Source organism: Hemicordylus capensis, chromosome 1 (genome assembly GCF_027244095.1).
Source record: "Hemicordylus capensis ecotype Gifberg chromosome 1, rHemCap1.1.pri, whole genome shotgun sequence".
Classification (NCBI taxonomy): Eukaryota; Metazoa; Chordata; class Lepidosauria; order Squamata; family Cordylidae; genus Hemicordylus; species Hemicordylus capensis.
The window spans coordinates 198049994-198073682 of record NC_069657.1 but is presented as its reverse complement, the minus strand read 5'-3'; the positions used below and the strand labels follow the sequence as shown (position 1 = coordinate 198073682).

Here is a 23689-nt window from a genome sequence, read left to right as displayed (position 1 = left end):
ATTTTGCCTTTTGTTCTAAACTGTGGATGCCATTTCCCTTCTCAGAGGATCAAGGCACACCCACTCTCTTGTGAGAAGGGGGCAGGAAACTTCAACCTACATGGAAGCACATGCATCCCTAAGTATGCTCTAGATAAAAGACCCCAGGAAAATTTTTACATTCCAGTCCCAATCTAGTTCTAGTTGCACACAACTAGTTGCTTGAAGCAAGTTGTGGACTTGAACAACCATCTGCATCCCCATCCATGTTCAAACCTCCCCCACCCCAAAATAACCCATAGTCAGAACGTTTAATGGGAACTGAATGGACATAAGGATGTGACTACAAATGCATCTACCCATCTTCCTGCCTCAAGGCATCTTTCTTGACTTTGGGAGTACTATTCTGTATATGTCCTTTGGTGCATTTCACTTTGTCCTCCTTTGTTCTGGAATGACTGTTCATAGGGATGAGGTCATAGCTCAGTGGCAGAGCATTTGTTTGCATGCAGGAGGCCCCAACTTCAATCCCTGGCATCTCCAGGTAGGACTGGGAAAGACTCTTGACTGAAACCTTGCAGCTGCTGCCAATCAGTAAATAATACTGACATAGATGGACCATTGGTCTGAATTGGTAAAAGACCATATGATTCTATAGGTTTCCTATGTATATGCGCAGTCCTAACTGGAGATGCCAGGATCATAATTGGGACTTTCTCTATGCAGAGTATGTGTCATATCACTCAACGGCAGCCCCATCATGTGTTAAATGAATTTATGTAAATGTACAGCAACTTGTTATATCCAAGGTTACAGACAGACACGGAAAGTGACTTTGTGGGCAAGTTTTTCTTTTTTTAATAAGGTTCTAACTGTTCCAGGGCAAAACCCAAGAGTAGAGTTCTAATCAGGGACATGACCCAGAAGACAATGCAGGTGGCATCAAATGTTGCTGTGTGTTCTTGAACACAGCCCTGGAAAAAGAACGGTTGATGAAGACATGTCCATGAGGTCCCTCATTGTAATCAGAACATTTTTATGGAGGACCACAGATTGTCTTTTTTTCTTTTTTTACTGTCAAAATGTTTATTGTAAAGTCAGAAACTGAAACAAAGAAGAAGAAAAAGAAAACAGTTCACAACAAAACAAAATTTATGACACCAAATGAAAAAAAATTGATTACATTGCAGGGTGTTCTGTTATCTAGGAAAGCAAATCCATTATATGAATGAAGCAAGACATCAGATGGTTAAGTGCTGTAATGGAAAAAAAAGACTAACTACTAAAGGTCTTGCCATGCAAGAGTGTAATATTTCATATTCCATACAAATTAGATATTCTGTTTACACACTGCAGTAGTTTGGCACAGAGTTCACGCGGCACAGCAGTTTTTTTTAGAAAAAGGAGTTTGAACTTTTCTAAACACTGTGAAAATACTTTCCATTTACATTTCATACATGTCTGGAATACAAATAACATTGTTTCTTTATTATTCAGTATAAAACATTTCAACAGTGCAAACGCAAAAAAAAAAGTAGTGTGCTATACCAGACTTCAACAGAGAGGCATTATAGATTTCTGAACATAATATAATATGTTTATTGTAGTTTGCCTCTATGAGATTTCTGAAATTATTCCTCACCTATTAAGAAAGCTCTAGGCAGGCTTTGCAAGTGTTGATTAAATTAAATTAAATTAAAGTAAAGAGGAGAAAGTGAAGATGTATTCTCCAGCCATTTCTAATTGTAAGTTTTAAGGACTGGATACCCCTGTTGCCATATCCTATTCACTGGTGTGTTGAAACAAGGTAGATGGTATTGGTTTCTGTGCTCTAGTGCATGCAGCACCCTTCAAGTGACAGGTTCTATTAAACTGTAACTTTTTTTAAGAGACATGAAAACAGTAAGGAATAGTCATTGGGCCCCCATGTTCCATGAAGAAACCTCAAGTTGATATGCTTGTCCCTGGGTCCCTGTGCATCCCTCACTCTTCCCTGGAGGGAGGTTGATGAGGGAGACACTGTTCAAATCAAACATAATAGCATCTGGTTCATTCATTATTTTGTCCATGCAGTGAGAGTTGAATGCATGTTCCAGATTAATTCCACACTGACATATCTACGTACTGAATGAACAAGCCCATCATTTCCTGCAGCATGTGTATCTTGCTATCTTTGCCTTGCTATGGTCAAACAGGTTTTTGCAGTGCTTCATAACTCTATAAAGCCTTTTTGACCAGAGGCTACAGAGGGACAACAAACATTAACATGATACATATAAATATAGGGAGCTGCCTTATACTGAATCGGACACTTGGTCCACTTAGCTCAGTATTGTCTACACTGACTGGCAATGGCTCTCCAAGGTTTCAGGGAGCAGTCTTTCTCCAGCCTGCCCTGAGATGCCAGAGATTGAAGCTGGGGCCTTCTGCATACAAAGCAGATGTTCTGCTACTGAGCTACGGCCCCATCCCTCAATTCCCCATCCATGGTACCATGTGCAACGATAACTCTACTGCTTTCATGTCTCTAATAAAAACTGTTTCCTCTACACTCAGTCTTAGAAACTTTCAGGACTACCTGATTACACAATGCAGTAGTGAAAGTTGCACATTGTAATGAGATATCTGGCCTCTCAAACACTGTGCTTTAGTAGTCTATAAATACTTCATGCAGAATACTCAGCACTACAACAAAAACTTCAAATGCTAAATAAACGTGTAGTGAGTGTGTGCCAAGGAGCTCTTTCAGATCCTAAGGTTTGTTGCTAACTGGCAACAGTTTCTACAAGCAAACAATAACTTTATAGGATTCCGTGTATTGGCACAGACCAATCTATGTGTTGGTGCACAGACCAATCTATTGATCAAACACACTAAATTGGCAGAAAGTGTTTTGAGGTTATTGGAGGGAAAATGCAATGGAATTAAATCTTATTGGCATCAGAGATCATTGGTTTTACAATTCAGGCTGTAGTCCTTTGCATATTTATCTAGAAGTAAGACCCACTGAAAATAGCAGGGCTTGTTTCAAAGTAAACATGCATTGGATTGGGATGCGTGAAGAAACTAGATTTTGAACTCCTCGATATTTGACAAATTCAAAATATCAGGAACTGGCCCACTAATTCTATATATTTTATGTATCAAGTCAGCAGTTTGGTTTCCAAGTCTGTAGTACCAAATTCATTATTCATTCTTTATATGCCCCAATCCAGAGATCCATAAGCATTGCTGCCTCAGCTAACTTTCTTCCTCAAAACACATAGTGGAAGGGAAAGAGATTGCCTGCACTGATTTCCCTTTCTATCAGTGGAGAGTGAATAGCAGGAGGAGGATGAGATATTATGCACCTAGGATTGTGACTCTGTGATTCACTCTTATGTGGACAACCCCTTCCGACAGCATCTTGTGTTTGTGGAGAGTATGTGTGTATTCAATGAGAGAGAGAGAATGAGACTATTCTCATGAACAGGCAAAACTGGGCTAAGGAAGCCCAGCCCGGCTTCCTTGTTGCATGTGTGTGAGACCCGCCAGGAGCCGGTTGGCCCCCAGTGGCGGTAGGGAGGCAAACCCGCCTCTGGAGCCCATCTTCAAAACAAGGTCAAAACAAGCATTCCCTTAACCTCGTTCTTCCAATTGCCTGCCAGCCCCAGCTGCTTGCAGCTGGGAGTAGGAGACTTTGGGGCTCCCAGCTGGCATCGGGGGGATCCCCATAATGCACCGCGTGGGAGTTCCTGGGGGGGGCAGGGTGACGTGTCCCAGCTCCCAACCCTCCACACTGCCCGAGGAGGCAGGTGCATGTCTGGGTGTGCAATCTCCGCACCCATACCAGGAGTAAGGATCTTCTGCAGGGAGGTAAGCTTTTCATGGCTTACTCCCTGCTTGCCTGCAAGGCCTTTCTCACCAATCGTGAGAAAGGGCTCAATGTGTGTCATGGTGGTTGTGGGGGAGACATTAACATATTCAAACATTTTTGGTGCCCAGACTTGCAATTCCCTGGATTGGGGCCAGGGATATAAATTGTTCCCTTTAAATTATATTGGAAATATGGCCAGGTGATGCTGTACTTCCCGCATCAAAGTAAACATAACTGCACACGGGGAAAAATTACACTGACTGACATAATATTACTGATGTAATTATCAGTACATATAGGCCAAGCTTAGATAAGTCTCTTTGCCATTACTATCCTTACATTTTATCTCCCTCCAAATCCCCAAAGCACTTTCTTTTCTTCATTTTTAAACAAAAAAGTATTTATTGTATTTATAGGGTGCCCCATCTCAAAGGGTTGGGCAGATAACAATAAGTTAATGGGGAAAATCCCCACTTAACATTTTTTAAACTCCAATATAACCTGGTCCTCCCAAGCCCTGGGCACCAAAGCACTTTCTTAGAGCTAAACAATCTTATTAAGCTCTAATGTCCTAGGAGCAACCACAGAGATTAAAATGTAACATATTCCTCTACATTAGTTCATTACACTGAATGCTCATTAAAAAAATTAAAACAATGTTAGTAGTGCTAGAAAATTGTCCCCCAAATAATATATAGCTAATTTAAAATATCTCACTTGATTGTTTTTCAGCCTGTGAAAATGTTTTGCCTTTAAAAAACCCCGCTATAATCAAAGATGGGCATCTGCATTGTATCACTGAATTGAAATTCTAAACTTTCCACAAATATTAGGATCCATGCTATTAAGCCAGTTTAGCTCTCTGATGTACTCAACATTCCGAAAACCTCCCTGGAGTGTTTTGTTTTCTTATTAGTTCTGCATTCTTTGAGATTTGATCTCAGAGCTGTAGTCATCTGCTATAATCATTTTTTATGTTATTTAAAAATAGTACACTCATAACACACCTTAGCACTGAAAAGCAAGGTGAAGAAATATCTGTTTTCATTTGTTAGCCTGCAAAAGAAAACATGAACCGAACAACAGTAATATATGCATATTTGACAAGAATTTGTGTAATTTAAAAAAAACCCTGGGAGATTTCAGAATTTTCTTATAATGTGGAGTTGTAAGCATTTCTCTACTCAGGCAACTGACACTGCAGCATAAACAGATAATTTTATTTTTTAAAGACAACCCTCAAGGTTTTTTAAAAAATTACTTCTAAGTTTTAAGGCAAAAATGTAGGTGGGTATAAACATAAGTAAATGACTTTTCACATAACAAGCAACAAAACTGGCCTATAAAACAAAATGGCATTGGGTTTTTAAAAAGTTATTTTAAATCAAACTTGCAAGATTTTTTTCCTCAACAATCTCACCCCCCCACCCTACTTTAGATACCACATTAGAGTTCTTCTTTCATTCACTACTATCACTTGCATTATCAAGATCAATATCATCATCAGTATCATCATCTGAGAAGTCGAATTCATGGAACCCCAACGCCATGTTGACTCTCTTCCCTTTTCTCATAGAGGTGGTTTTGGAAGAATTCTTTTTGGCTTGCATATTTATCTGCATCCCAGAATGCAGGACGGATCCTGCTTGGTTCACAGAGAAGACATCCCCAAAGTCCTTCATCATCAAGGCCTTCAGACTTTGGTTCATGCCAGCTACCTCCCCGTTACTGGTTGCTGTGATCTGACATGACATCTCTGCACTGTTTGATTCCTCTGTTTTAGATTCAAAGAAAGACTCCTCAGACATTCTTGCAGCAAAAGGGAAGCAAAACTAGTGAAAAAGGAAAGGAAGGACAGAGGGGGGGAAAGGAAAGTTAGAACCAATTTAAAATCCAGGCAAAAGACACCACCAGATTAGTTAGCAATAATCAGAAAGTAAAATTATTAGTATGTCTAAACATAAAGGCCAGTAAGAATTTATTTCTAAAAAGACTTGGCTGAATTTTTTTTTTAAACAATGAGGATAGCATAACCACCACCAATGAATATGCAGAGACCAGAGGTAGTGCAAAGCTTTCATTCTGAAAATTTAAACCTAATATTGTACGAGGCATAAGATTTTGTGATACTGGCTGTTCTGTTACCAAAGCAACAAACACAATTATTTTCTGTTTTGCAAATCAAATTGCAGGCTGACTTATATAATTCTAAAGGCTAGTGATGGATGAACTGTTTTTGACTGGATCTCACAAGAAATGGCCACAGCAATAAACCTGCAGATAGTGTTCCCTTAGGTGCCAGATTTGATGTTAGAATCAAAAGCTCTCACTCAAGTCAAAAGGCGGACTCTCAAGGGTTTCAAAGGAAGCAGAAACAAATCTTTACTCTTCAGTACTGATACACTGCTGCTGGAAAAGTGAACAACTTAAAAAAAAAAATCAGAAACCAGTGTATATATGAGTGCTGATAGGGAGCCATGTCTATGCTGCAATGTACACAGAGCTCCTGAGAGTCGAGATTCTTCCCTTCCCTCCTATAGCTCAAGGAATATTTTGGCCCTCATTAAACTGGCCCCATGCAGGCTGGGGTGAACAACCATCGTACAGCAAGTGCTCCATGCCACATGGTTGCAGTGTGGATTGCAGAGAGGATCTTCATGTCATCCTCAGCCGGTGCCAGGAATATCTAAAAGCGCCTTGCAGACTAGCCAAAAATTTGTAGCAAGCGACAGGGTAAATTACTCTATATGTAACAGGTGGGAGGCATGGTGGCTCTCTGATGCAGCCTCCATATGGTGAGACAAGCCTCTTTATTGGAAGGACATAGGGAGGGATCTGAGGGAGCTAGGTACTGAAGGGCCACACCACACATTAAGCCTGTTCACACGAGCAGCCTAACCCAGGCGAGGGCAGTCCAGTCTGGGTTGGGCCGCTCGTGTGCAGCGCCGGGATCAAGCCCGATCCCAATGGGTTAAAAAGCCTTCCACCCAACCCGACTTTTAACCCCAGCCTGTAGCTGTGGTTAAACGAAACCGAGGTTCGTTTAACCTTGGCAGGTGATGATCACCACTGAGTTACAAGGCTTCCTCCTGGCCCGCCGCCATTTTCAGGGGAAGGAATGGCCGCATTCATGGTGCAGGGCACCCTGGTATGGGGGTGGGTGGGTGGGGAGTCCTCCTACTCTTGGCTTCAGCCTTCACCATGCCACTGCTTGTGTGGGAGCATGGCATGGCAAAAGCACAGATGGCCACCACTCATGTCAGGGAAGGCATTCATGCTCCTGCCTCCCTGTAGCCCTCAGGAATGGCGACCAGGGGTTGTGTGCACGACCTCATTATGTGGCAGCAAATGCATGAACACATGGGAGCGAGCCACAATCAATCTCAGCTTCTGACACATGTACCTGTATGATACATGCAGCGAAAAGCATGTGGTTGCTGCATGTATTCACTATGGCTATACATAAACTATGTGTGCATTCTCATAAAACTTATCTATGAAGCAGTCCTAAACTGCAAGAATCAGGAACATTTACATGCTGTGATCTAGCTAACAGAAATCTTTAATACTGCATTTCTAGGTAAACTGAGTCATACACTGAACCACCTTTTGCAACACTTCTCTAATTTCTATGCAGACCTCTAAAACCAACAACTGCCTGAATAAGGTATTTGGGGAGTCTAAAATAGCAAGTAGTTTCTGAAAAATGGACCTGAGTATATATGGTTTGGGTAATGTGTACAAATGTATAGTCATTCTTTGCCACATCTTGATGCAGTAAATGTGTTAGGCTCTCCATAAAGTATGTGACACTCCAAAAGTCATCATGACCAAGGATGTACCCTATTCACCCAAATCAAAGACGATCCTTAATTTAAGATTATCCTCTTGAAAACTAGAAGTTAAATACAAAGTTATACCTGCATTTATTCAAAAGGAACAGGACTCTGAATTTAAGATGACCTCCTGATTTCTAATATCAGGAGCCGGGCGGTGTAGTGGTTAGAGTGCTGGACTAGGACCAGGGAGACCCGAGTTCAAATCACCATTCAGCCATGGTACTTGCTGGGTGACTCTGGGCCAGTCACTTCTCTCTCAGATTAACCTACTTCACAGGGTTGTTGTGAGGAGAAACTTAAGTATGTAGTACACCGCTCTGGGCTCCTTCGAGGAAGAGTGGGATATAAAATGTAAAAAAGAAAAAAAACTTGGGGGATAACTAGTCTTGGATTAAGGTAAATACAGTAACCATTATTTCCTGTGGCTGGGCTAAATTGGTTTCTTCCTTATCCAACCTATTTCTTCTCTACCTGCTCATGTTGAGAAAGCATGCATGTTCAGAGGCTAAAATGTTCATTAGGGCTTTGAGAGCCAAGATGGTGTAGTAGAACCAAGTTCACAATCCCACTCAACAGTGACGTTGAGTCAATCTCAAGCTCTTAGCTTAACCTACCTCATAGGAGTATCAACCTCATAGGGTTGTTGTGAGGATAAAATCAGCAAGAAGAGAACCGTATGTATTGCCCTGAGTTCCTTGAAGGAAGGGCAGGATTTAAAAAGTAAATAAAGAAGCAAGAGGAAAAGAGAGTTATAATGATGAAACCAATTGGCAGTGGATATTTACTCGAACGAATCAAGGGATCCTATGGCAAGAAGGGAAAGAAGAGAACTCACTTTCAGGTTGATAAAACCCAGGCCTGGTAGGAACATTCATTGGCTTTTCATCTTGTTGCTCCAGGAAACTGATGATCAGTACACTAGGAACTTAGGTTGTACTTCTATGTAGCTTTAGAAGCGTTTTTCTTCCTTTTCAGTGCATTTGTTCCACATGATCGTTATCCAACTTCCCTTAGCACCTTCCTTACGAGGCAAGGCTATAGCATCTGGGGCTCTTTAGTTTTGAAAGGGGCGACTAAGGGGAGACATGATAAAGCTGCATAAAATTATCCATGGAGTAGAGAGAGTGGACAGAGAGAATTTTTTCTCACATTAGAACCAGGGGTGATCCCATGAAACTGTAAGTCGGGAAATTTAGGTCCGACAAAAGGAAGTACTTTTTTTCACACAGTGCATAGTTAATCTATGAAATTCTTTGCCACAAGATGTGGTGAAAGTTACCAGCCTGGGTGGCTTTAAAATGGGCTTAGACAAATTCATGGAGGACAGGTCTACCAATAGCTATTAGACTGAGGTCTATGGGCCACCCCTAGCCTCAGAACCTCTGAATACCAGTTCCAGGGGAGCAACAGCAGGAGAGAGGTCATGCCCTCACCTCTTGCCTGTGGGCTCCCCAGAGGCATCTGGCTGGCCACTGTGTGAAACAGGATGCTGGACTAGATAGGCCTTGGGTCTGATCTAGCTGGGCTGTTCTTATGTTCTTAGCTTCAACAGACAGCGTTGGCTTACTATAACTGGGCTTGATGAGTTGCAGAATTTAGAGGACAAAAATATGAGATGGGCTGGATAATTTGAGGGAATTCTGCAATCAAAATGGCATTTCTTCTCTAATGATCTTCATGCACCTGGGAGAGTTCAGTTGTTGGGGAGGGCACTGTTGTGATTCCTCAAGGGAGGAAAGACCCAAGTGAAGAGCCTTCCTGAGTCTCGGAACAGCTGGAGTTGAGCTCTTTTGGACACCAGAGAAGGGCAAACTGAAGCTTGCTCATGCTGTTGTGGGGGATGCTGGGGTTAACCAGGACTCACGAGTGCCGAAGTGGTATGAGATACTTGTACTCAGGGGCAGAAGACTGAGGATGTGTTCTTTAGACACAGTTCTGGAGAGGCCCTACTGACTTCCGCATAGCAGTGATTGAATAAGAGGTCTGAGGATCACAGCTTTAAGTCCTGACTCCTCATGCATGGCGTCTCCCGCAATTAAATGATGTTTGCTCCATGCAGCAAGCCATTTGTCTGAAGCATCTTGCCATACAGTCCAAACACTTATCAGAGGTCACTGCAAAACCAACTCTCTGTGTGTGCACGCTTGTGCGAATTTTGTAGCAACTTAGGTGCCACTATTGGCATGTGTGAATTGGGACGAAGAGGGAAGAGTTTTCAAAATATTACTCTAAAAAGGTTTAATTTGTCCTCCTCTCAGTTCCATGCTGATGTCACCACAGTGCTCGACAATGACAGAGCAGGTGTTGTGCAGCTGCTGCTTCGCCCCCTTAAACTTGACAACTCTCTGCTTAGCGTGTGTCTCCATCTGCTTCCAATTCCTGACACAAGTTTCTATGCACTCACTCATTCTTGCATATTAAACCAATCCTTCCTTTTTACCTCTGAAACAGTTTGCTGCCCTCACTGACACAGAGCCGAGCTCCGTAGAACTGCCGTTGAAGCAAGGATGGTCCTGCTGAAGCAAAAGCACTGTGGCTGATGGCAGCTTTTCCTCATAGAGTGCTGTGATTGCTGTCACAGTGGAACACTAAGTAATGCTGTGGAACATGTTCACAGTGCCTAGAGAGCAGGAGGCTGTTGGTTCGAGTCCCTGCTGGCATGTTTCCTAGAATATGTGACACTCCTATATCAAGCAGCAGCGATACAGGAAGGTGCTGAAAGGCATCCTCTCATGCTGTGTGGGAGAAGGCATTGGTAAAACCCTCCTGTATTCTACCCAGAAAACCACATGGCTCTGTGGTCGCCAGGAGTCAACACTGACTCGACAGCACAATCTCTCCTTTCCTTTCTTTTACTTCTCTGCACCCAAAGTTTGATTTGATTCTGCTTCCATCTTCACGAAAAAGGAATATAGACTTGCCAGGAATCCTCGCCATTTTCACAGAACACCTGAGCAGGCTTGTGACTGGCTTTATGGCCATGCAGGTAGGATTTGTTCTTGCTTATAGAAAAGTTCTTAAGGGTGGGGGGAGGGGAGGCAGTCTAGGAAACACCAAGACCATTCATTATCCAAAAATCTGACAGATGCTCTTTCAGCTGTATGGCTGTCCTCCCCTCCACCTGCCCCCGCCAACAAACCCTCAACTTTCTGCATTATCTTAATCGTCTCTTCTGATGGAATTGCGTGTGCTTGCAATAGAAGAGTTGAGTTCACATCCCACAGAAAGGAAGTTTATGCTAAGCACAATAGGCCTCAGCACAACATTTTCCTTCTGCAAAGCCAGCCAGTGAAAAGTAGAAGCGATAAGCAAGCGCAGCATAAAAATCCCTAGCCCTGCTGGTGGAAAGATTGGCTCATTAGGGCTATGTTTCATGCTGTGCACCGTGTAGGTGATGGCCCATATCTTAGCTACTGGATCTTTGCAGACATTAAAGGAAACCTACAGGCTACCTACTGAGAACACAGAGCACCTTGCTTCTGGGAAACACTCATGCTTCATCATTATACGCGACTACATGTTCACAGCTGGAATACACATGCAGTGTCATTCATATAGATGCCATTAAGCTGTGCCTCAGAAAGAAGGTTCGAAAACAGTGAACAGGCCAGAATAGTTTCTTATTTTAAAGAGTAATTATAATGTATACTGCGAAATCAATAATAAAAGGACAGCATGTTGTAAGAAATACAGAATATACAAACATTTTAATGGATGCTGGGTTCTTTTGGGTACAGGAGGGATATAGTCAATTAGTCAATAACTTTGGTCTGGTCAAAATCTAAACAATTAAATTATGCAAGCAGGAAGCCTCACAGCTTACCTACATTAAGTATCAGGAAATGGTTATGACACCACTGTTCTACTAGAAATATATATGGCTGATTTTTGTAGTTATTTCTTGCGCATATGAGTTCATAAAGTGCTGAGGACACATAGGAGCTGAGATAGTTGGGTTGAAGGGTGTGCCTGGGAGAGCGGAGGATTGGGGAGAATCTGGGGGCAGTGATTTCTCAGGTGGTAGGCAGAGGGAGATGCCGGTGTGAATTGGGCAGACTGTTACAGGGGGAAATGGTCCAGACAACTGAAGTCAATTCCTTTTTCCTAGGGATGGGCATGGATCACAATCCAATCAGCAATTCGCAGCCCAGCCCAGGCACCTTTAAAAGGGAGAAGAGCTGGTCCATACCTCCTCCTCCACCCCTTGCCACAGCTTCCTGTTTCAGCCGCCCTCCCCCCACTATCGTACGGTGGCAGTGGTGCTCCCCCCAGCTGCCCTCGCACAATGGCGGCACGCACATGAACTCCATGCATGCTCCCACACATGTGCGGAAGACATGTGTGTGCTGCTGTCACACGAGGGCAGCTGGAGCTCTCCTTCCTTTTAAAGGCGTTTGGGCTGTGCTGTGAATCAAACAAACAAACAAATAAACAAATAAATAAATAAAATAATTTGCTGTTCACATTGCACTTCATGCACACCCCTACCCTTTTCAGCTTTTCTCCCAATCCTGCAGCCAGGGAGCTCCGGGAACACTCTCTCAAGGATTAGAGTGCTGCTGCAGAACGCCAGGTCAGTAAATGGTAAAACATCTCTTATCCACAATTTGATTGTGGATGAGCATGATGACCTGGTATGTGATGGAGACCTGGCTGGATGAGCTGGTTGGAGTTGGTCTCTCTCAGCTTTGTCCTCTAGGTTTCCTGATCTTGCAGCAGCCCCACCTTAAGGATCAGGGAGGGGGCATTGCGGTCATCTATTGTGAGACCTTTGCCCTTTCCAGGAGCCTGTCCTTAAGGGTGGGCCTCCAAAATAGACTGGGGATTCTGTTGGTGTACTGACCACCCCACTGCACTTCATTCTCCCTATCTGAGCTGATGGGGGTGGTCTCAGAGGTGGCATTGGGTTGTCCCAGTCTTATTTTCTTGGAGGACTTCAGTGTCCATGCTGAGACCCAGGGTTCCCTCTAACAAGGATCCCCAAATGTTGTTGACTACAACTCCCATAATCCCCAAGCAAAAGCCACTGCAGCTAGGGATTCTGAGAGTTGTAGTCAACAACATCTGGGAATCCCTGTTAGAGGGACCACTGCTGAGGCCCCACTAGCAGGGAAAGCTCAGGACTTCATGGCCGCCGTTGGGCCGTCATTGCTGACTGGTCAATAAATGATCTGGAGGTGGGTGAGTTTGAGATAATTCCCTTGTCATGGACAGATCATTATCTGGTGAGGTTTAGTTTGACTGTTCCATCTACCCTCTGCAGGGGTGGTGGACCAATTAGAATGGCCTGCCCTTGGAGACTTGTGGATCTGTTCAGTTTCCAGACAGCCCTCAGGGAATTTCCCGTGTCCAGAGCTGGTGACTCTGCTGAGGCCCTGGTGAATCTCTGGAACATGGAGACAACATTGACATGGTTGCTCCTAAACAACCTCTCTGGCTTGATGGAGCCTGTTCTGCTCCTTGGTTTTCTAAAGAGCTTAGAGCAATGAAACAACTCATATGATGGCTGGAATAATGCTGGAGGAAGAGTTGTGACAAATCCGACCAAACACAGGCTAGAACACATTTTTGGGACTATTCCATGGCAGTGGGGGCGGTGAAGAAATATTTTTTCTACGCCTTCATTGCACCTGCTCAGTGTAGACCAGTGGAGCTTTTTCGTGCAGCAAAGTTATTGCTTCACACATCCCTGTGTGTAATGGGGAAGGAACCACCTATAGCCTGCTGTGACCAGTTTGCATGCCACTTTGCAGAAAATGTCACTTGCATCCATGCTGATCTGGACACCAGGATTTTGGCAGTTCTGGAAGATGTGCCTCGGGTATGATCTGGTCCTATATGCCAGGGAGGGTACAGGAAGCTGGTTGGAGGCTATAATCAATGCTTCAAGGGAGGGCAGGATGCCATCGTGCCTCAAGGCGGTGGTGGTGAGACCACTATTTAAAAAAGCTCTCCCTTGATCCCTCCAAAATGAACAATTACAGACCGGTTTCTAACTTCCCCTGTTTGGGTAAGGTGATAGAGTGTGTGGTGGCATCTCAGCTGCAGAGGGTCTTGTTTGACATAGATTATATAGATCTCTTTCAATCTGGCTTCTGTCCTGGATATGGGACTGAAACTGCCTTGGTTGCCCTAGTGGATGACCTACGCTGGGAGCTTGACATGGGGAGTGCGTCCCTGTTGGTTCTGCTGGACCTCTCAGCAACGTTCGATACCATCGACCATGGTATCCTTCTGGACTGCCTCTCAAGTATGGGGACTGGAAGCACTACTTTGGAGTGGTTCCAGTCGTTTCTTGGGGGGAGGGTCCAGAAGACGGTGTTGGGGGACTACTGCTTGGCTCCTTGGCCATTGGCTTATAGGGTCCCGAAAGGGTTCGGTTTTGTCCCTGACCATGCTGTTCAATATCTACATGAAACCACTGGGCGAGGTCATCTGGGGACTTGGACTGAGTTGTCAGCAATATGCAGATGACACTCAGCTCTATCTCTCCTTATCATTTGATCCTAGGGAGGCAGTGGATGACCTGAATTGAGGGCTGGAGACCATGATGGGCTGGATCTAGGCTAGTAAACTGAGATTGAATCCAGACAAGACGGAGGTGCTGTTGGTCAGATGAAGAGATTTAATTGGTTCTGGATTGGGTTGCACTCCCCTTGAAAGAATGAGTGCGCTGCTTGGGAGTACTGCTGGAACCAGCTCTGCTTTTGGATGCTCAGGTGGAGGCAGTGGCCAGAGCTGCTTTTGCACAGCTTTGATTAATGCTGTCCACAATAAAACCCAGTATATAACTGCTGATCTTGAGAACAGAATCCAAATATTTTTTAAAAAAAATGTTTTAGGCAAACAGCAACTCCTCTGGGCTATTAACTAGAATCGAACCATTTTTGAAAAACATTTGACCTACAAAATGGTCTGAAGGCACATGATGCTGGCACATTATTAAAATTAAACAGCCTGGTCAGTGCCTTACGTGGAGTTTCCAGGCAGTCGCCCATACAGCTGCTCTGTGCATCTTGAAGGAAAAGATATAATATACGAATTATAGGTTTTATGTCTTTTTAAAAAGTTGTTGTACACCACCCAGAGCCTCTTGATGGGGCAGTTTATAAATGTGATAGATAGACAGACAGACAGACAGATAGATAGATAGTATAACATAATATATTTTTAAAGTATCACTAGCTTTCAGATTTTAAATGGCAATGATTCAGAAATTTGTTATAGCCAGATAGGGCTCAACTGCTTGCAGGGGCTTCAGCACACATTTTCAATAGAGAAAGCCAAGGCATTCCTTCGCATACATGGGTGTTCATCCTCCATTCAGAAGAATTTGTCAGCAAAAGCTCCATGTGTGTTTTAAAGCACGTATATGGATTAACAGCATGTTAATTTTAATTTTGAAAATGTATACTGTATATTGTTATCAACACAAAGTGAAACACACACAAACCCACTAGAGGTCTACAACAGAACAAAGTTGGAAGAATCATTGGTTTATAAGAGATAATTTGCACACAGACCAGGGCTTTTCTGTTTTCACTTACGGAACAAACCACATGCACATCTGGTGGTTCTCCTTATTAGTCAGAAGTTGAAGAGCTGTGTTTACAGGAGTTATCTCATAATGCAATAGATGCTGTAGCAAAGTTAAACTGGCCTGTATCCAAAGAACTGAGCATCTGTACCTTCAGTGTACCTAAGGGTCCCTGGGGCCCTTGCTTCTCAAAGAGCAGCCACTTGTGCTGAATGGCAAACCACTTTTGAAACAGACAACGGTTTCAAAAGCCTTCTGTGAAAGGACAAGTTAGTCTGCTGTTCAAAGAAAATAAGTATGATAATCCCACTGGATGGGTGCAACCCGCTGGGCACACCTAACACTCCACTTGGGTCCCCATCCTTTTGTGGAATTACAGATTCTTCTGTGACAAATTATCAAAAAGGAAGCTTGTGTGTACTTACAGGTGTATTGGACTGTTCAGTGAGCTTCTGCTCCCACATCTTCAAGCGTCTCTCCCGTTCCTTCAGTTCCTGCTCCTTAAAGCTCAGATCACGTTCCAGTTTCTTTAGCCTCTCTAAGGTTGCCTCAATTTCACATCTGCACAGAGACAATTTGTTAAGTTGCGTCTTTTCCTGACAAGTACAAATGGTTCATAAATTTTTTCCACATGAATATTAATTAAATGCGAAAGGGTGAGAAGTACAATACTAACTCAAGCAGGACATTTAATTACCACCAAGAGACGGCTTTTTGGACCATAAACACAACAGAAAATGTTCATACTAGACAATAAACCCCAGAACTATCACTTTAAAAATGGGGGGGGGGAGCTAAATCATTGTTTTGTTTTACTTCAGTCCAATGAAATTAAACTAGGCCCACACATCCAGCAGAATGAAGGAGAAATGAGATGATGCTATGGGCTGTATCACTTCAGGCAGATAGAAAGGGTTGCACCGCTTCAGGTGGAAGATATCACTTTTGAATATTCCTCAACTTTTAAAAACTGCTTACAATTGGAAAACACATCAGAGAGAAGCATTCCAAACCCGCCTGTTGCCTACTGTGCTGATTTAATGTTTTCAGGGAATTCCTAACACTGGGAAGCACTCAGAAATATGATTCTCTAGTTTGAAGTGGTGCAGTCAATTTTAGACTAGGCTTGAGACATACAGAGGTGTTCTGCCTTCATGACAGTGAATAATCTTCCACAACCTATTTGTCACATACTGAGGCTACATCAGCACATGCTGCAAAATGATAACAAGGTGGTAGGTTTTTTTAACTAGTAAAGTGGTAAAGACCTAGTAATACAACTTTTGAATGCTTCTCCATGTTTTTTTTTTAAAAAACAAGACACCCTGAAAGTCAAAAATCAGTACATCACGGAAAAAAGGTTTTAATCCAGTCCTTCCCTTTTCTGCTAGTTTTCTCCTTGCACTGAGTTTTCCACATAAAGAAGCATTAACAATGTGTTTCCCCACCTGCAGTTTGGTACAGGCCAAATGGTACAACTTTATTTTGTTGCCTGTGTAGACCAGGCCTCAGTCTAGCATCAGATTAATTAGCATGGAGGCAAAACACTTCTGTATGGCTGTGGCTTATAGCTCAACCCTAATCAGGTAGCAATGTATGTATTACTGTGAACTTCAGTTCAGCAGATATTCATACTGGACATGATCCATCTGATATTAGTTATGACACTTCCTTTGGAGTGCACACTGCTGGAAAAAGTGGTATTTACTTCTGATCCTTCTGCTGCAAAGGCTGTAAGTCTCACTGACAGCAACAGAACATGTTTCATGACTTAATCATGCCTAACTTTAATAATGAGGAAGATGTCTCTGTCCAGTTTCTGGGCATTACCCCCTCTCCCTGCAGCCACTAGCGCCCTCGACTCTCAGGAAGTGGCGGAGTGGTGGTGGTGGTGGCCTTGAGCAGCTGCACTGAGGGGAGGGGGTAAGAAAAATGGTTTGAGCTTGCACTCTTGTGCAAGCACCACTATAGATGCTAGCCACTGTATCTTATCTAAACCTGTATCAGAATTTTGAGCTATAAACAATCAAGTAAACATTGAGGTTATTCACACAACTAAAAACTGGTTAGGACATCTATAGGTTGTCTGGAAGGGACAATCAAAAATTGGCAAGGACACATCTACCCAGGTTTGAGAGCTGTGTGCTCTCCCAATTTTCGGTTGTATGAGTGCAAACAACTAGGTAGGAGGAGGGAGAAGTTATTGTGTGGAGGCAAGGTAGGAAGAAAAGCTGGGTGGGACTAAACTGTCCTATCCAGTTTTCATACCCAGCATTTGACCAAAGTAGGAAGAAAAGCTGCTATTCCTACCTTGCTTCCACACAATTCACGAAAACTGGTAGAGCACACAGCTCCCAAACCTGGATTTGTCCTACTCAGTTTTCAGTTTTGTAAATAACCTCATTATATAGTTGTGTGCTTCAAGGCATGGCCATTATCCAGACACCCTGCATGCAAGGATCTCTCCACCAATCAGTAAAAATGTAAAAGCAATCCCTTCCTTTCACCAAACAGATGAAGGTAGCAATGCCAACTCTGTGGCTGGCACTGCATCCATTGCCCTACTCCACCAAAGGGAAGCTGAATATGTACTGCCATATCTAAAAAGAAATCCATAAAGGTGTGTATTTTCCTTTTCAGTGTCAACATGCATTAATGAAAATCAATAGTAACCTATGGATGAATAGGGAAAATGTTTTAAATTATTTCTTCCAGAGGAACAAAATATGTAGCTCAAACAGAGCTTTTACCTGCCTTTAAAAATAGTGTCTGACGTACTACACAAGGGTACATCAGCCCAGTAATGTTGCATGTATGCAAGTTGCACAAATGACCCATAAGTGTCACCAGAAATGGCCCTGGCAAGAAAGATCAAAAATGCCTGACATGCAGCAGGTCCCATTAGCCAGGCCCCAGTGTTGCCAAGTAAAATACAGTGATCTGTTTAATCATCTGTTGTACATTCATGAGCCAATGTAATTCTACAGGCTTATGTAGACAATATGAAAGACACAGAGGGCAGGTTTGGATAATAAGACTCTTAGTCCTTACCTGATCCCAACAGTCTGATCTAGCCCCACCCACATGCAATGACACGGACATGCGCAAGCACGTTTCTAATCACATGTAAGTGAGGTCGACTTGGACAAATTGTCTAAACTGGCCCAGAAATTTTACCCCTTTTGTTCTTTGCCTCCTCTTCCTCTGCATATCACACTGTGCACTGCCCTGCCCCTACAGTCAATAATCAATTATGAGATACTGGAGTGGGGCAATGCATAGCACAATATATATGTTACATGGTGTTCTGAAGTGTCTTAATCTGTACATCCAGTCTGGACTATGGCGATGTGCTCTATGTTGGGCTGCCTTTGTACACAGTTCAGAAACTGCAGTTAGTACAGAATGCAGCAGCCAGGTTGCCCGGAGAGATCATATTGCACCCATTTAAAAAGAACTACATTGGCTGCCAATAAGTAGGGATGGGTCCGGACTGGTCCGGAGGCCATTGTAAAGGCCTCCGGACCGTCCGGACCGGTTCGGACCTGGCCAGTCCGGTCCGGGTGCAGGGGGTTCCTTTAAGGGCGGGGGAGGGTTTATTTACCCCTCCCGCCACTTGCCCCCCTCCAGCGCATGTATTTACTGTAATAATTGGGGCAGCAGGATACTTCCCTGCCGCCCCTTGTCCCTCTGAATGGCGCCTTAAAACTCACGCCTTAAAACTCCTATGCAATGCCGCCTTAAAACTCACGCCTTAAAACTCCTATGCAATGCCACCTTAAAACTCACAGCACCGAGCCAGCCTCCTCTGCGGCGCCTCTCCTCCCGGCGGCTCCCCCATCCAGAGCTGCTGCCGCCCAGCAGCCACTGAGTGAGAGAACATCTCCGCCAGGGAGGACGCGCCCAGTCCACCCTCACTTCCGGCTTCCATGCGACTTCCCCCCACATACAGAGTGGCAGAATGAAGGCAGCCACTCACTCTGTATGTGGGGGGAAGTCGCATGGAAGCCGGAAGTGAGGGTGGACTGGGCGCCGTGGCGTGTCGGCACATCCTCCCTGGCAGAGCTGTTCTCTCACTCAGTGGCTGCTGGGCGGTGGTGGCTTAGGATGGGGCAGCCGCCAGGAGGAGAGGCTCCGGAGCGGAGGCCGGCTCGGTGCTGTGAGTTTTAAGGCGGCATTGCATTGGAGTTTTAAGGCGTGAGTTTTAAGGCAGCATTGCAGAGGGACAAGGGGCGGCAGGGAAGTATCCTGCCGCCCCAATTATTACAGTAAATACGTGCGCTGGAGGGGGGCAAGCGGCGGGAGGGGTAAGTAAACCCTCCCCACCCTTAAAGGAACCCACCCCACAGTGCCGGACCGCAGCTCTGCGGTTCCATGCACACCCCTACCAATAAGTTTCAGGGTGAAATACAAAGTGCTGGTTATTACCTATAAAGCCCTAAACAGGGTATTTAAGAGAACACCTTCTTCTTCATCAACCCCACCACCTGTTAAGATAATCTGGGGAGGTCCAGTTGAGATTGCCACCAATTCGGTTGGTGTCAACTCAAAACTAGGCCTTTTCTAGAGTTGCCCCAGGATTCTGGAATGCGCTTCCTAAATAAATTAGTTTCCCTTCTCTGAATGTTTTAAAGGAGGACCTAAAAACATACCTGTTCAGTCAGGCTTTTAGTTTATGGTTTTGAAGCTTCGGTTTTAGAGTTTTTATTGTATTTTAAATTGTTTTAATTATGTTAATGTTTTAACAGTTTTATATTATGAACTGCCCAGGGACTTTTTTGTATGGGGCAGTATATAAATGTACTAGAACTAATAAAATAAATACATGATATTCTGAAGAAGAGGGGTAAAGAAGCACAGCAACAGCAGCTCTGTACCTTTCAAAACATCTAATTAAATTCTAAATCCATGGGTGCTGCACTCTAAGGCAACACAATATAGTCTTAAGAGTACAATTTCATGGAAACTTAGGGGCAGGTCATCTTGCAGGCTTCACCAAAATCTCATAGCCAGTCTTGCAAAGGTTTTTTACCTTTACAATGCTGGCCAATATTCCAACTAATGCTGTGCACATGTGGCCAAAAGAAGCATGTGAGCAGCAGACGCACTGCCTCAGCAGTGCAGGCTATTTTCGCTGATTTCTTCTTCTCCCAGAAGTGTTCTGTGTAACCATTATGTCCCCAAGGGTTATGCAGCCCTCAGGGACATAATTTTCAGTTGTTCAGAACACTTCCTAGGGAAGGTGAGATCAGCAAAAGTCCCCCAAGCACAAGTGCCTGCACTGCTAAAATGGGGATGCATCTGCTGCATGTGTGCCTTTTTAAACTGCACGTATGCATCATTAGTTAGGATGTGCCCGTTGTATGGATTAAACCACTTCAGCTCTCTAGGATTCTACTATGATTGTGTAATAATGCTTATGCCATTTATAAACTGTAACATCAATATCATGCAGAGAGCCCAAAATATAACCACCAGTTATCTTGATTTTATTACATATATGTGTATTTATCCATTTTACAACTTGAAAAAAAATGCTATCCTCTTAAATAAATTTCTGCTCTAGGAAAGTCCTGGTGACAACAGTTTTCTATATGTCAGAATCATACTGTGTACGTACTGTAATTATCTTCCTTCATTAAGCAAAAACTTCTTTATAATAAAAGGTGAGACTCTGAAAAACAGCTTCATTCTTTTTCTTTTTTAAAGTAATAAAACAATGTAATTAAAGGGAAGGCTCCTGTACATTGCCCAGTTAATGAGTCTGTTACTTCATAAGTTTAGCAATTTGCATGTAACATTACTGGTCATGTGTATTCTGTTTATTGCAGTACTCCTGCAGATTAATACTGCTTGCTTGTTTTTCCATGATCCAGCTCACTCTACTTCCTTAGTCAATTTACAATTGCCTATATTGAATAATGAGGGGAAACTGACTAATTAATATAGTACTTTTATATAATGTTGCTGCCAAATGGACAATACTCTAGAATAAAAGCAAAAGGCCTTTTTTAAAAAGTCTGAAATATTTTAGGGAGATTTTTCTATTCAGACAGTCATTTGATAGCCAGGAATAAGTATACAAGGGCACTGTGCTTTTAATCTACTGACTATTGTAAACCTTGAGTGTGTCACTGGGATTGGCAGCCACCATTAGCCACATGGTGATAGGTGGGGTAAAAATGGAAATAAAGTGAAGAACCAAGGGATTATTCTAAATTTTATTACCATTTTAGCAACATAATTTTGATAGCTCATTATTTCTTTTTCAATAAATGAAACATATTTCTTATTTTTCAGCTTGCCCCGTCAGGATATGCCCCGACTCTGCTTCTGGGGAATCCTTGGAGGATGACTACCCTGGCATGGCCCAAGGGGAATCATTAGAGGAGGACTCTGACATGGTCCCTGAAGAGCTCCAAACCAGGGAAGACCCCAGCTTGGCCAAGGAAGAACCCCGCCTTAGGGGGACCCCAACAGGACCCATGAAGAATACCTTAGGACAGCCCACATGGAGACCCAGATTGAGGAGCACCTCAACAGAGCAAGACCCAGCTGAGACCCCTCTGAGCCAAGACACTGAGGATCCCCAGCCATCTACCTCCTGGGTTTTCTCACCATCTCCAGCCCCCCAGGGGGACTCTGGTGAGTCCGATGGAGAAGAGCTAACCAGCCTCCAGGAGTGCTGTCAATGCAGAGCCTGAGCCCACATGCAGGAGCGGTGGGGAAGCACTCACCTGGCAGTACAGCAACATTTGCTATGTCCTCATTGGAAGCAAGAGGCTAGAAATGTCCTCACTGGGAGCAAGAGGTCTGCTCAGGAGGAATCTCAGGATCAGCTCCAGCTATAGTGCCTAACAAGCTAGAGACCAGCTATCAGCTGGAAATCTTTACAAAGTTCCTAGATTTTCAAAATGGCTCCTGGTACAACAGCTCTGTTCATTGTAGTCTACAACTCCCCAACTCTAGTCCCATGAGCCCAGTCCCCAGCCCCACATCTTGCTGACCCCGTGAAGGCAGGGCATGCCCTCAAAAGAAAGTGTTAGCAGTATTGCTAAGAATGTAAGAATATACTTCTACTTTGTTATATTTATTAAATAAGTCCATAGAGAAAATATTGCATTTTACTTGTGCTAAAACCCATTTTTAGAAACCACAAACTGGAATTTCAAAAGAACATCCGCTGTTAAAATGTTTTGAGTGGTATGATAAGGAAAATGTACTAAAATACATAGAAATATTAGTTCAGATCTTGAGACTTAGCAGTGCACGTGTGCACATACACATTAAATCTGAAATTCTAAACATGAAAATGTATGTTCCTCTGTTTTGTGACATAGGGTGTTCTCCTCTGACACATAATTAAAGCAATACTAGATAGCAAACTGAGAAATAATCTAAACAGATGAAATCTAAATGAAGACTATCTTAGAAAACTCTAGAGCATTTTATCATTTTAAGTTCAAATACCACTGGACTATGAACATTTGTTTTGCCAAAACTCAGGGATGTCTACAGAATAGAACTCTCCCCTAGAACTTTTAGAAAGGAATTATAGTATTTGTCCCCCATGCCACATTTGCTTTGTTTGTCTCTCTGCCCCACTGAGGCAACCTAGATCTCAGTCTACAGCATGTTATTTTAAGGATTCTCAATTGCATTATAACTGGTGTTCTGTAGTGTATTGTGGGTAGGGAAAACTTTTCCTTTCCTGACTCAGGCCAGGTTAATGGATAATCTCCCTGACCAGTCTAAACCAGTTCTGCAGCACGAGGGAGACTTTACTCTGCTTGAGAAGCAGACTGGCTGGATTAAAAATCTTTAACTTTCCAAACCCAGAAAGTTAAGAAAAAGACTCTGGTAAATCCAGAGTCTTTTGGTAGTCCAAAACGCTACCACCAAGCACTCTAAGACTTGCCTGGAACCGGACCATTGGATTGACTGATGTAGTCCAAGGTTGCTCTATAGCTGGGTACTGGGCAAATGCAAAAATCTGCTCCCCCTTTTTGCTAACAGGCAAGACTACAGAAAAATCTTCCCCTCCTGTGCATTTTGCCTGCACGTTGAGTCAATTATTACTTGGCCAAGGCGTGTTCTGCACCAGAGAAATCCCCCCTCCTTCCGCCTGCTGAGATAATAATTAACCCTCTGAAGCTTGTAAAAAGAACAGAGAGAAAAATACTTTTATTCAATTACTACAGACTGGTTCCGTCGGAGGCTTTTAACTTTTAAGATACACTTAAAAATACTTAGTTGTTTACAAGAATACTTCAAAAGCACCCGAAATGATGTTGGGGCGGCATACTTTAAAATCTTAGTTACTCAGTTGCAAAGAACAGAATTTAGGAAAATGCCAAGCACACAACAAAAGCAAAATAAATTCCTGAAGCACAGTTTCACTAAACAAACTGTTCCCTATGCTGGGTTCCTGAAGCCAACAAGGTCTTGGCTTCTCTTTTCCTTGACTCACCAAACTAC

General features: G+C 43.3%; 1 protein-coding gene across 3 annotated transcripts in view; it reads right to left on the bottom strand.

The window, feature by feature from the left end:
• The window catches only part of MAP3K20 (mitogen-activated protein kinase kinase kinase 20), a 160981-nt gene that overhangs the window by 45752 nt on the left and 91540 nt on the right, over positions 1 to 23689 (bottom strand). For 2 of the 3 annotated variants that reach the window (XM_053266793.1, XM_053266802.1), the window contains exon 11: positions 15637 to 15772. In XM_053266793.1, coding sequence (XP_053122768.1) covers positions 15637 to 15772 — 136 coding nt within the window. Of the gene's footprint in view, positions 1 to 1113; positions 5668 to 15636; positions 15773 to 23689 lie in introns of those variants that run through there. The other variant, XM_053266810.1, reaches the window with a different exon arrangement.